Genomic DNA, 14,854 nt, shown 5'->3' with positions numbered 1-14,854 from the left:
TATGGGCTGCTGGATCTTCTAACTATTTACAGACTGTGACATTTCCACAAACGCGTACGTGGAAGGCGATTTTGGATGGATACATTAAAGCCCCAACATTTTAATGTCAACTTCAGAAACTTAATTGAACCTATTGACCGCCCTTTGTCCAAAGTGTTCTGACGGAGAAAACTGGGTTAACCCTTAATTTACGAAAACTGTCAATTTCCTTATTTCCAGATACAAGGTTACAAAAATGGCTTGAATCCAAAAAAACACACACTAATTGAAGATAAGTACTGCGCATATGACAGTAATTCATGGTGTCTATTTTCTTTATACGATAGTACGGGCTAATTAATAAATTGCGGGTGCATTTATAAGATTAACTGACTGTTTTAATAACACAAGTTCTACATGTACATACTAGGCACTGAAAATTGTTCTAATGACCATATATTCACTACTTATACAAAATATGCATCATTACTATTGACAGTTTACGTAATGCATTCTCATTTTGGTTAGTCATGAGATCAATAAATGTAACATACATGGTCTCAGTAATATTTATCAATGTATATTTTTCTAAGATCATTAATTTGGCAACATTTAATAACAAAATGGTACTCATCATCTAATTTATCGCATACATTACATTTTCTATCATTGTATGCAATACTAGTTTGCCTATACAATCTTACCCTATCTATTGCAAGATGATGAGAAGATGTGCGTAATCTACGTTATGCTATTCTATGCTTTGGAATGATAACGACATTTAAATATGTTTTTAAATCAATACAGAAGCTTATTTCGCGATAACATAAAGCTCTTGTGGAAATAAAATTATCTTTTAATCTTTGCTTTACTAAGTTTAAAAAACACTTGTTCATTTCCAACACCTTGAAAAAAAACATCATAAAATCCTGATGATATCTCACGTAAAAGACTTGCCTAAGTGTTCTTATTTGGAAACAATTCTATGTCATTTCTTAGTATTTCATATACAATGTACACATACTTATGTTCCTTCGATTTGATTAATTTAAACCAATAGTTAATGATAAAAATCTACCAAGAATTAACGGAACTCTACCAAGTATTCCATATACAAAATTATTTTGTGTGGATCTTTTTGACACCTAAAATGATTTTACAATACTGAGTATGAACACGTTCAATATAAGTTGCCGTGTAAAAACCCGAGACCTCACATCCATAATTTAAAATTGGCAATTCAAGCTTATCAAATAATTCTAATCTGTGTTTAATACTTGTAAAATTGTACAAGTATTTATTAATTTTAAAAATTGCTTTCCTTGACTGATCCGCAAGTGTTGTCTGGGTCTGATTAAATGAGCCACCGTAAGCAATACCTCAGTTGCTAAAGGCATTAACAATTTCTACAATTTCACCATTATATTTAAAATTTAGATTCCTTGGTTATAATCCTGATTTTCTAAAACCCATAACCGTTGTTTATTTTTCTTACATTTACTTTCATTTCCATTTATTGCTATACTCTAGTAAACTATCAGAACCTTTCTGCAAGCCATCTGGTGTTATAATAGAACAATATAATCTGCATATAATAGAAAACATATTTTAAACATATACAGCGCAATTCCTTCATAATAGCTATTTAGTAAAAGCATTTCTTTAAGTCATTTAGATATGACGAGAAAAGCAAAGGAGATAAACATTTACCCTGCCGCACTCCTAACATACAAGAACAATCATTGCTCAGAGTGTTGCTTAATTTAACTTTAGATTTGATACAATCATACATGTGTTATTTACATACAAAATTTACCTCTGACACTAAGTCTTGTTAATTTCTGCCAAAGATTTGGGTCTTACCACATAATCAAAAGCTTTGCTTAAATCTATAAAACCGCAACATAACTGTTTATTATTGTTAATCATAAGGGAAATGAGTCCATGAAGTGCAAAAACATTGTCAACAGTGCCAATCTTTTTTCCTAAAGCCACCCAATTATGTGCATAGATTGTGTTTATGCTCAACCATATTTAAAACAAGGATTAAAATGTGGGATTATAGAATGATGATGATAAATAATTGTTGACTAAACAATAAAGAAATAGCGCAATGGAGTTAATGTATGCTATGTCATCCACGTATGTTTACACTGGACAAGTTAAGATAGACCCAAGACGTAAGTTTAAATTTAAAAGTTTAAACCATCAAAATTATAAATCAGAAGTATACAAAAAACAAAAACATCAACAGTTATTTCATCATCAGTGTGTAAAGTCAATTGTTGTGAAATCTATCGTACAAAGGTTCATCTCCAGGAACAATTACATCATTGTTTTCCACGCAAATAGCTTTAATCAAAGAGTTAAGCTTTTCCCACTCGATCGTAACAATGTTTCTCACATTTTCACTGGACATTATTTGGTAGAGCGACCGGAGTGTTGGGCTTTCCACCCTATTTCGCCACGAAATTAGTGCCTGAAACACCTGTGTGTTTACACAAAGATTGTTATCATGCTGAATTCTGAAAATAGCTGCTTTGTCGAGGCCTAATGCAGTAGCCAACAGTTCCCAGCCATTGCCAATCGTTGCCGTTATCTTTAACAACTGTTCATCAGAGAGGTTCGTTGCAGGCCAAGGAACTTCTAAAATCTGTATGCCTGAAGCATTAAATAATTAAGTCAGAATTCTGTTGTTGTTGTTGGTGGTGGTGGTGGTGGCGGTAGTGATGATGATGATGATGATGATGATGATGATGATGATGATGATGATGATGATGTATTGGTATCGTTCAAGCATAAAGTAGCAGAACGTTCAACTAAATATTATATTTAAACTTACCAATATCATGCGATTCCATCTCAGTTGACTGTCCTGAAAACTGAGGGAGGGTTCTATGGCAGCATTTTTTCCTCAGACAAAAGGCTATTCCAAGGGCAATCCCTACGAATACAGCAAGCCCAACCACAACGCCAACTATCAGCCAAATATTAACTGCAATGCATATGTATTGACAAAGGTTATATATATACATATTTGTTTAGAACATAGAAATTTCTGTTTTTCCAATATAATCTGAATAATAATAAGAACAATGCTTGTTAGCCCATTGGAAATTATGATTCGTCTTTTTTCACATTTTATGTCATTGGATTAAGAAGAACTATTTCTGCATTCAGAAAAGGTCATCTGCCTTAGGTATAAAAGTGTTTATGATATTGAATAAACACAAGGAAACACTAATACTTGTTCTTTCTATCCTTCAATCTTACCCGTTTTAGACGGCGACTGTACACCATTGTCAGTACTGGAAACCGGTTTGCAAATAGAGTTGCTCGTTTGAAGACATGGTTGGTACCTGGTTTCCTTCTTCTCACATACTGTGCAATTTTTGCAAGCTTCCTTTGCCGAGGAAAAGTCGGAAAATGTGCTGCCGTTGACACAAGGAACACAAACTGTGTCCGAAAACATTGAGGCTGTCAATATAAATTAATCAAAATACACGTAAACCATTAGGTAATCACTTGTAATAACAACATAAAAACTATACGGTTGTTGTTGTTGTTTTTTAAATCAAAAACAGTTATCTCCCCTACATTAATTAACGGTTCAAGCGATATGTAGCGGATACGAACTATAGTCATATGACTTTTGACCTCTATGTGTGACCATGACCTTTAACCGAGCTGGTTGTTACATGTGTTATGCATGCCGTCTCAATATGGTTAACTTTGTTTTAAGTAATTTTCGAAAATCTTCAAGTGGTTCACGAGATATGGAGCAGACAAGAACTATAGTACTATAGTCATAAGAAATTCGACCTCTACGTGTGACCTTGACCTTGAACCGAGCTGGTTGTAGTATGCGCTCAGCACATCTTCTCATTACGATGAACATTTGTGTGCAGTTATTTGAAAAGTCTTCAAGAAGATCAGATATAGAAAGGATACGAAATAAAGTCAAATGGCCTTTGACCTCTTAATGTGACCTAAAACTTGAACCGAGCTGGTCGTAACATGTGCTCTAAATTTTTCAGAATAACATTTACGGCATGTTATTGCAAAATATTTCAAGCGGTTTAATAGATATCGAGCGGACAAAACATACAGTCATATTGACTTTTTCCTCTAACTATCACCTTGACCTTGAACCGAGCTGATTGTAACATACGCTCTGCACGTCGTCTTTATATGGTGAACATTTGTCGGTAGTTATTTTAAAATCCTTCCAGCGGTTAAAGAGACATGGAGCGTAGTAACATGACCTTTGACCTATAAATGTGACATCGACCTTGAACCGAGCAAGCTGTTACATGCGTTCTACATATCGTCCCAATATAGAAACATTTGTGGGTGGTGACTTAAAAATCTTCAAGCGGTTGAAGAGATATGGATCGATTTGGGTCGGACAGACAGACGGAAGAACAGACGGATGGACAATATAAGACCAGAAAAGACTCAACCAAAAACAATTAATCTCCCTAATAATGGGGGAAATAAAATAATTGATATTGTATAAGCCTGATAATAATAACTATTGTTTGCCAGTGAATTTTTCGATTCATTGAATGCATTGATAGCAACTTTAAGCCGCCCAAATCCGGTTAGTGAATTAAATTTTAAGTGCAACACCTAAAGCCAGTCGATCGACTGTCCACATCAAATAAAAGGGATTGCAGCCATCAGCGAATTGGCATATAGTTTGACGTTATCACCATGGATTTACTATTAAAGAAACCGTCCATTAAATCGAAGTTTTATATTATGCTCACAAGGACGACACAGTTACAAACAAAAATCTTTGAATTGCCGAAAACTGACTGTTCGAAACCGCTTTCTGGCGTTAAATTATGCACTGTCTCTGTGCTGCTCATTTAGATTGTGAACTTGATTTCATTAAATGATAGACTAGAAAGCTTTACTATGTTAATTTTCTAACAGTAGTATATACATAAGGTTATATATCATTTTCCATGATAGTATATTGAGTTCATTTACAATGATTTCATGAAATAATTGTACGCACCTAATTTCGCCACACCCTCCCCGACCGAGCATGTAGAAATGGTCCGACATTCGCCGTGCGCTCCAGGTTCCTTCCAATACCCTTGGACACAGGAACACACTATGTCAGATGTTGATGTGCACTTTTCACTAATGAATTGCCTTTGTTCATCATCTGGCCGATGATTACCGGGACATTCAGGCCGGCATGGAGTACACTTTCTGTCTGCATTATTGCACGGAGTGAACGTGTTTGGTTGACAAGGCAGGCATGTGAGGTTTGTATAGTTGATAGAACATTCTTGAACTAAATAGTGTCCAGGTGGGCATTTTCTGCATGTGTTACCCTCTTGTGTAGTGTAGAACGGATAGTTTTGTTCATCTGAGCACGCTTCTGTTTTTCCACTCACAATGATAATGGATATGAGGACGATGAAAATGTTTAAATTTTTATTGAACATACTAATTATGTTCTTTTATTCTGAACAGCCTGTTTAGTCCTTCGGCCACAGCAGCGTCAATTCACCATGATCTGTAAACGGAAAAATAGGATAATTATTAGGAAAGTTTAATATTAAGTTCGCCAATACAATGAAGCGTTGACACACTCCGTGCTTTTCGATATACATATTACACTGTTTTGTTAATACATGAATACAAACTAATAATAGTGGGGTCTAAAGTAAGAAAGCAGATTTCGTCGATGTAGTCACTTCATTTATCAAGTTTTAGATTTTATTCGTATATATATTCGTATAAAAGAATAAAAGAAGAAAGAAATATAAAAGAATAAAAAGCTGATTCTATTGAAGATGAATATAATGTAATTTACAATAATACAAAATTTACTACAGTACAGTATTTATATTTAATACATTACAATATTTGAGCAATGCCAACATTTGTTAAATGGTTACAGCCGACAGTATCTTGCTTTAAACACACCCAATGATTTGCCATGCTTAATTTCGTCATAAAAAATGCATTTTACAAGGGACTGCTCGTGTTTTCGGACCCAAAATTAGTTGACTCAGTTATGGATCTGAAAAAAAATATTTTACATTTATTTACTTATAATATTGATATTTCAGAAAGATAAAAACACAATTAAATATAAAAGAAGTTTTGGTTATAGTGGGGTGCGAGTCCACGCCGGTTAAAACAAGAACAATAGAAATCAGGCACTATAACCACTAGGCCTCAATGATACAATTACAATCAACTAACCACACAACAAAACAAGAGCCGTCGTAAGACAGGGCGCTCGACTACGCCGCTTTGACTTAGAAGTGAATACAATTTCGATGTAATATTACCAAGTTTGGTCTCTATATGTCAAACCTTACTAAAATTATTCGATACATACATTTTATGCTGCCCTCCCGCCCGCCCGAACAATGACGCAAGTCATTCAAATATCTTGATCTTCCATTATGAAAGTGTGGTTAAGAGTATACATATATGCTTTTCAAAAGAAATTAAAAATAAAAAAAATAAAAAATTCAAGGGCCATATTTTGTATTTAGGATTTAAATGGTGTTATGTTTCTTGTTGTAAGATGGTCATAAATAATTTTGAATTTTATTAAGTGCATTGAATGAACGGTATAGAAGTTTTTTTATTAAAATCCCAACTTGCCCTTAACTTTTACTTGCCTAAAACTTTAACCTAATTCAATCAGGATCCATAACTTGTATTGAGGATATGGAGTTATGTAACCTCATTGGGTGATGGTCCTGAACAATTCTGTGAAGTATTAAGTCAATTAAATGAAGGGTATAGAAGTTATTAATAAATATCCCAACCTGCCCTAAAAATTCAACCTAAGTTCCATGGTCAATCAGGGGCCATAATTTGCATAAAAGATAATATGGAGTTATCTAACCTCATTATGTGATGGCTCTGAACAACTGTGTGAAGTATTAAGTCAATTGAATGTATGGTATTGGAATTTTAAGTGAAAATCTTGCCCTAAAACTTTAACCTGCCCTAAAACTTTAACCGAAGTCAATCAGGGACCATTACTTGTATTAAGGATAATATGGAGTTATGTAACCTCATTGTTTGATGGTCCTGAACAACTGTGTGAAGTATTAAGACAATTGAACAAAGGCTATAGAAGTTATTAATAAATATCCCAACCTGCCCTAAAACTTTAACCTAAGTTCCATTGTCAATCATGGGCCATAATCTGTGTAAAGAATAATATGGAGTTATCTTACCTCATCATACGATGGCCCTGAACAACTGTGTGAAGCATTAAGTCAATTGGGTGAAGGGTATTAGACTTATAAGTGATAATCCCAACTTGCCCTAAAACTTTAACCGGACGCCGACGCCGACGCCAGGGCGAGTAGTATAGCCCTCCTTTTTCTTCGAATAGTCGAGCTAAAAACGCTAAACCCGTGGGTAACGGTATTGAAAATTATTGTATTCGACGACGATATTTAAGTAAATATCAACAATTCCTGAAGGGTTTTAGCTGTCAATATCTTACTTTAACACTCCTAGTTTACCACACTTTTGTAACACAAAAATGCATTTTACAAACCATGAGCGAGTCCCTTTAAAGGCGCAAGGTAAGGACCCAAAATACACTGAACGTGCAAACAAAACAGCTTATTCAGGTTTCCGCACAAATCTGTATCATGCTTGCAAGATATATTGAGGTTTAATATTAAAGTGACACTCTTTTTCAAAATCAATACATGCAGATGTATATAAAAACCATCAATTTTGTCCGAAAAACCTTTAACTACTTACTAAATAATGCATTTGTGGAAATTATTAATTACTGATAACAGTATTGTAACCGTGTATTTAATTGCAGAAAGCGCAAACATGTTAAGTGATTGATATATTAAATATTTACTGTGGTCTACTATAGTCTCATAAGGTTGAAATACTGTGTTTTATGTGCATTTCTTTGATATTTAACTCGGTTTCATTTATAAAAACCATTGTTTTCGATATTTATTCATATTTTTTGGAATATTAAAACATAATCAATAAGAGTGCTAAATCTGATCTGGGAATAAGATTGTATCTTTAATTTACGATTCCTCTTGCTAAAAGCGTTGAGTTTCGAATTCAAAATAACAACCGTGACCAACACTTAATTAGATCAAAATAATTTTGGCTAACATAGACCGGATTGTTTTTAAAACAAAATTCAGTGAGATTCCAAAACTGTGTTTTGCATAGTAAACAAACTACAGTTAATAAAGTAAACAATGAAAACAAATGTTGATATAAGTCAAATAAATTCTCGAACCACTTTCCGGCAATGTTGAATTACCATCACTAGATTATGATATAGTTTTTGTTTTAAAACGGATATTTTTACAAAGAAATATACTCTAAAAATTGTTTAGTCAAAGATACATTTACAAGAATAACAGGTTTACTTACGAACATGAATGTATGCGTAAGATCGTCCTAAAGGTAAAGCTGATAAAAAAAATTAACTTCTCATAGAGCCACCGGTAAAACATTCTTTTTTAAGTAAAAGTAAGCTGAGTACCCTTTTGATTCCATTATATTTATATGAATTGAATTCCTCACATTCCGCGATTTAAATTCAATGTTATTTTAACCACCTGTATTGAAGTAAATTGACAACGCATGCGGTTTTATACGAAAACAAGTTAATCATGTTACCTGCTTTTGAAATATCAGTGTAGTATAATGTGTAGTATTACGTCTTTATTTAAATTGTAATCACTCAGACAAGTTTACAATTGATAACTTTCGGTCCTGTTGTTTAATTTAAATGCGTACCGATTTGAACTGTTCGCATTTTAGCTATTCCATTTAATAAGAAAAACTAACTTTTTCATTACTGTTATTTAATTATCATACCACAAGAAGTATGGTAAAGTGGTTCATGGCTAATGCTCTTAATAGCACATTGTTCGCAAGTTATACTGATTGACCGCATAAAAGAGAAATGCAATACGAATGTTTTAAAACATTTTCAATTATGCTTCGTCGACAAAAGTGAATTATCTTCGGTGTCATATAAAACGCACTCCCTTAGTGCGTATTTTTTAATTTATTTTTTAAACTCATGTTTTTGTTTATACTTATAGCTACTGATTACGTTGCTTTTTATTGTATGTTATTGTATGTTTTCCGATGGTTTATAGAGGTTCACAAGTGAATTCAAATTTAAAATTGATAAGTTCACTGTTTTATCGTCTAAGCCCGATTTTAGGTCCGAAACGTGAACGTGCAGAGGCTGGGACACAATATAAACGACGCCATTTCCGAAATTGGTGTTACGTTCGCATACACTTGTGCGCGCATTTGATAAATCTACAATTCACTGTCATTTATATTGTAGGCTTATAATAAAAAATATTCGTGAAATATCGCTTTGGTGCTCACTCGGTGTAATATATGACGATCTGCAACTAAAACAAAAAATAATTCCCTATCTATATATTTGCTAACAAATTTTCTTTTTTACGTATAATTATCCAGTCCTAGCATGAATAAATTACTCATTTGCGTTGTTCAATCCGACAAATACCCGATCTTCGTAACAAAATACATGTATATCGGATGATATAATTCCTTAAACGTAGATGGCTTTTGAAAGCCATATGTGCTTAAGTGCAAATATATTTATAGCATCGAGAGGCGAAATTCGTCCAATGCATTTCAGGCTAAAAAATATATATCACTATATGTACTTGAATGTAGGGTCGTGAAACTTGTTTAAACATTTGGACGGGTTTCAAGCGCCGGTTAAATTCTTAGACCTTTGTTATTCCGTGTGTTATACCATACTTTTGTTGAAAAGTATATTATTAATTGATTCCAGTTTTATAACTTCAGCGTGTCTTTATTTCCAAATGTTTGATATATTGGGTGTGTTTATATCTATTAATTGAAATATGCAACTGTGTTTAAAGATGTTGATAAAAGCCGAACAAATTAAGACGTTGATGAAAGCCAAACAAAATAAGATGTTGATGATAGCCGACCAAATAAGATGTTGATGATAGCCGAACAAATTAAGATGTTGATGATAGCCGACCAAATAAGATGTTGATGATAGCCGAAAACATTAAGATGTTGATAATAGCCGAACAAATTAAGATGTTGATAATAGCCGAACAAGAAAATATGTTGATGATAGCCAAACGAGATTAGATGTTGATGAAAGCCAAACAAGATAAGATGTTGATGATAGCCGAACAAGATAAGATGTTGATGATAGCCAAACAAGATAAGATGTTGATGAAAGCCAAACAAGATAAGATGTTGATGATAGCCGAACAAGATAAGATGTTGATGATAGCCGAACAAGATAAGATGTTGATGATAGCCAAACAAGATAAGATGTTGATGATAGCCGAACAAGATAAGATGTTGATGATAGCCGAACAAGATAAGATGTTGATGATAGCCAAACAAGATAAGATGTTGATGATAGCCAAACAAGATAAGATGTTGATGATAGCAAAACAAGATAAGATGTTGATGATAGCCAAACAAGATAAGATGTAGTTGATAGCCAAACAAGACACTACAAAACAATATTGTCTTAATCTTACTGTTTTTATTGTTTCTTTGTATCCATTTTAGCAACCTGTATTATGTTTGGATTATTGAGAATAATTTGAAATTATAAGTAATAGGTCTGGGCTGAGTTGTCAGCCATTTTGAAGTTTTCTATTGGTTAACATATAATGCAAAAGGGAGCTGATGTTTGAAAAATATTTTATGGACCCTTGAACTTTGTTTGAGCTCGGAAGTTGGTATACCAAAGTCCAGCAACCTTTAGCGTTACCACTGTTTTTACAATAAATGTACTTTGGATAGCATATATTGTGTTACTGCATCAGGTATTTGTTAAGGAAAGGACAACAAAATGCATTTGTAAACATAAATTGGTTTGGTCTCTAAAAGCTAGTTCCCCACAGGTGCCAAATAACAATTAAAATTAAAAAGTCACGGCACAATATCTTACCAAATCCAGTTATGTTAGGCCTCCGGTTCCAATTGTATGTACCAGTCAATTGTTACCACGGCCCCCAGGACCGGGGAATAGCGGGGTAAAATCCCCACCAAATGCCCCCGCACCCCAGGGACTTTAGGTAAGCCCATCCCCCGCTATTTTTGACGCGAAAACGAAACCATCGCATTCACCCGGCACTGCGGGGGGGGGGGGGGGCACTTGGAAGGTAACAAGAGCTGCAACAGAGACAGCGCGCTCGACTACTCAGCCGCTTTTCAGTGTATGGATTAAAAAGTTTTGGCGAAACATGCATGGATCACTGTTAGATTAGATTTCAATGCAATACATGATGTGCTGAGAAATAAACATAAATGTAGTTATGTAGATACATGCAAAACTTTAACCAGATTTTTTAAGTCTAATAATAAAGGGCCATTATTTGCAATATACAGTTCTAACTTGGTTATTCAATTAGGTTGGATGGTTGAGTACCATTGTATAAAGTCTCAATGCAATACATCAAGTAGTCACTGAGATATTATCTTATGTGTGCTAACATGCTAGACCTTAACCAGAATTTCTAAGTCGCATAATAAAGGGGCAAAAATTATATAATATGAAAGATAGAGTTATCTTACTTGATTAAAGAAGAAGGTTAAATGGTTGGGAGCCTGTGTGTAAAGTTTCAATGCAATATATGATGTATTCGCTGAGGTATTGACTTAAAAGTTGTTACATGCAAAACCTTAACCAGAATTTATATGTCGAATAAAAATGGTCCATTATTTAAATTTAATGCAAACTAGAGTTATCTCACTTAGTTATTTATGTAGATTGGATGGTTGAGTACAATTGTTTAAAGTCTCAATGCAATACATCAAGAAGTTGCTGAGATATTAAGCTATGTGTGCTTACATGCAAAACCTTAACTAGAATTTCTAAGTAAAAAAATAAAGGCCCATTATTTGCATTATATTCAAAAAATATTATCTTACTTCATTAATTTAGTAGGTTAGATACTTGGGAATACATATCTAAATTTTCAATGTAATACATGATATATTTGCTGAGATATTGACTTAAATATGGTTACATGCAAAACCTTAACCAGAATTTCTAAGTCGAATAATAAAGCGCAATTATTTTGTATTAAATGCAAACTAGAGTTATCTTACTTAATTAATTAAGTAGGATGGATTGTTGAGTACCATCGTTTATAGTCTCAATGCAATATCTCAAGTAGTTGCTGAGATATTAACCTATGTGTGCTTACACGCAAAACCTTAACCAGAATTTCTAAGTCGAATAATAAAGAGCAATTATTTGCAGTAAATGCAAACTAGAATTATAAAACAAGTTGGTTGGATGTTTGAGTACCATTGTATCAAGTCTAAATGCATAACTTCAAGTAGTTGCTGAGATATTTACCTATGTGTGCTTGCATGCAAAACGTTAACCAGAATTTATATCATCAGAATGTTTGCATTAAATGCAAACTAGAGTTATCTTACTTGATTAATTAAGTAGGTTGGATGGTTGAATACTATTGTATAAAGTTTCAAATCAATACCTCAAGTAGTTGCTGAGATATTAACCTTTGTGTGGTTGCACGTAAAACCTTAATCAAGGTGTGACGCCGACGCCGACGCCGACGCTTGGGTGAGTAGTATAGCTCTCCTTATTCTTCGAATAGTCGATCTAAAACACGGCCAATTCCCCGGTGTTGTTTCACATAGTGTATAACTGTTTTTTCCCATAATATATCATTTATTATTCAATGACATTTTAAGGAAATATGCATTGTTTTATTGCCACTGCCACTGTAGAAAGCTTCAAATATATGTTTTTCGCAGAAAGTTTATTTTACTGCACACCATAGATCAGTATTTAGACCAATATGTCAGTTAAATTATATACATGAATATAGTGTTCTCATTCGTAAGCTGATTTTCGTGCCGACAAGTTCCCTCCATGTTGAATGTTTGAGAATGTTAGTGGAAGTTCTTAATTTAATATGAATAATAACTCAGAACCTCGGAGGAGTTCAGTCCCAGTGGCGGATCCAGGACTTTCTAAATGGGGAGGGGAGGGGGCACAACTTATTATAAACATATAAAAAAAATGGAATGCATTATTTTAATCATATAGTGACATGGAATTAACATTTGTTGTCACTGTCAATGATGTTTGGCAGATCAAATGAATTAAAAAGATAGCATTAACTGATATAAGATAAACCTTTTACAAAAATCATGCCGAGAAGAAGAATCGAACCGTGGTCGATGGATTTGTAAGCTTGGTCGTTTACCACTCGGCCATCTGAGATGCACGTATGTGAAGTAGAACAAATACTATATAAACCTACATGCAGTAACTTAGGTATACATGTATATTGATTGCACTGTATAAAATGTGACGCCGATTTATCATTATCGAATGTTTGGGCCCCGATGTCATTTTCAAGAGACTTTCGTGTCTCATACTAAATCAATAAAGATGTGCCCAAAAACATAACTTGCTGGCTAGCTGGGAGGGAGGCTACCGTGCCCCCCCCCCCCCGGTAGATTCGCCACTGAGTCCCTTAGAATAGAACGTGCTTTTTACGATTTATATATTGATTATCGTTGTACATTGGCTGGCAAAATGTCTTCCTAATATTTTCCTTTAAGTACATTCTTAGCTATCTTGAAAATGGATACACGTTAGTCATGCATTAACTGTTACAGATGAGCCATATCATTTCAAAATAAGCTACAGTATTTAAAAAATAAATGTACATGAACAGTCTTTGTTACATATCTACGTACAAAATAGTTAAACTTGTCAAAATGAGATCCAGTTATACAAGTAACAAGAAGTAATGTTGAAATACATTGTTTTGACTGCTGTTTTATTCCCATGGCAAATCCTTATATTAAACTGTATACAACATGAAACTATAAAACGAAACTTCGTCAAGTTTAAGATCAAAAACCCAAACAGCAATTATCATCTAAACTACCCGTATGTAGATTGTGCAATGCAATTCAAAATATAACACTTTAAATCACGCAGGTAAACATGCAAGGGCAAACAAAACCAATTGATAATTCATGTAAGGTAGCATTGGTTCATGGCCATGTAATGCATTACTCACAATTGAAACAGACTACTTATATTAATGGACCCTAACCACTTGGCTTTATTGGTACATGTTTATGTATTTAGAACTTCATGTTTGAATTATGTTTTTGAACATTATTATTTGGTATATAAGTGCAAACTTTCTCTTATCTTGAAAGGGGAGTAAACAATAAGTTTCTGTAAAACTTCTGTAAAACTTTCTCTGATTTCGAAAGGGAAGTAAACATTTAATTTTTGTATAAGTTTCATCAATGTTAGAACATTAAGGATTGTAGTCGGCTGCAAGATAGCCATGCTATAGTTCCCAGGTTTTCTTATGTTGTGCTTATACCACTGATCGAAGTGTGGCCCTTCTGGTGACGTGTATGTGGAGGCTTAATTGTAATCATGTTGGTGTGTTTGGTTTGCATGTTTAACATGGTACTCACACCAGTCACATAATAAACATACATGTATTACAAATCTCATGCAAACATGGCATTTTATAATTATATACCACGCATCCAAAGATTTTTTTTCGAGATTTCTATATGTAGTTAAATACATAATAGTAACAGCACTGTTTTATAATAGTAACAGCACTGTTTGTAATAGTAACAGCACTGTTTGTAATAGTAACAGCGCTGTTTTGTAATAGTAACATCACTGTTGTAGTAACAGCACTGTTTTATAATAGTGACATCACTGTTTGTAGTAGTAACAACACTGTTTTGTAGTAGTAACAGCACTGTTTGTAATAGTAACAGCACTGTTTGTAATAGTAACAACACTGTTTGTAAT

At 33.8% G+C, this 14,854-nt stretch overlaps 1 protein-coding gene across 4 annotated transcripts; it reads right to left on the bottom strand.

The window, feature by feature from the left end:
* Positions 1-536: 536 nt before the first annotated feature.
* LOC128203714 (tumor necrosis factor receptor superfamily member 14-like) lies at positions 537-8,651 on the bottom strand. 4 transcript variants are annotated; one of them, XM_052905238.1, is made up of 6 exons: positions 8,395-8,651; positions 5,929-6,025; positions 5,006-5,515; positions 3,253-3,456; positions 2,822-2,974; positions 537-2,640 (listed from the first exon to the last, which is right to left on the bottom strand). In XM_052905238.1, exons 3-6 carry the CDS (start codon positions 5,442-5,444, stop codon positions 2,258-2,260), a joined length of 1,179 nt encoding a protein of 392 aa, XP_052761198.1. In that variant the 5' UTR covers positions 5,445-5,515; positions 5,929-6,025; positions 8,395-8,651; the 3' UTR covers positions 537-2,257. The 4 variants fall into 4 exon arrangements, with proteins under 4 accessions (XP_052761198.1, XP_052761200.1, XP_052761197.1 ...); XM_052905240.1 differs by having other exon boundaries at positions 8,507-8,588; XM_052905237.1 differs by lacking the exon at positions 5,929-6,025.
* Between the last annotated feature and the right edge of the window lie 6,203 nt (positions 8,652-14,854).

Source organism: Mya arenaria, chromosome 9 (assembly GCF_026914265.1).
Source record: "Mya arenaria isolate MELC-2E11 chromosome 9, ASM2691426v1".
NCBI lineage: Eukaryota > Metazoa > Mollusca > Bivalvia > Myida > Myidae > Mya > Mya arenaria.
Note: the sequence above shows the minus strand (reverse complement) of the source record. Positions and strands in the feature narration are given on the sequence as shown.

What these genes read in the sequence shown, in the direction of transcription:
- LOC128203714 (XM_052905238.1), bottom strand. Translation starts at nt 5,444, where the DNA reads ATGTTCAATAAAAATTTAAACATTTTCATCGTCCTCATATCCATTATC. An exon ending in GGAGGGTGTGGCGAAATTAG is followed by an intron (nt 3,457 to 5,005) that starts GTGCGTACAATT and finishes TTATATTGACAG; the next exon opens with CCTCAATGTTTTCGGACACA. An exon ending in ACAGTCGCCGTCTAAAACGG is followed by an intron (nt 2,975 to 3,252) that starts GTAAGATTGAAG and finishes TATGCATTGCAG; the next exon opens with TTAATATTTGGCTGATAGTT.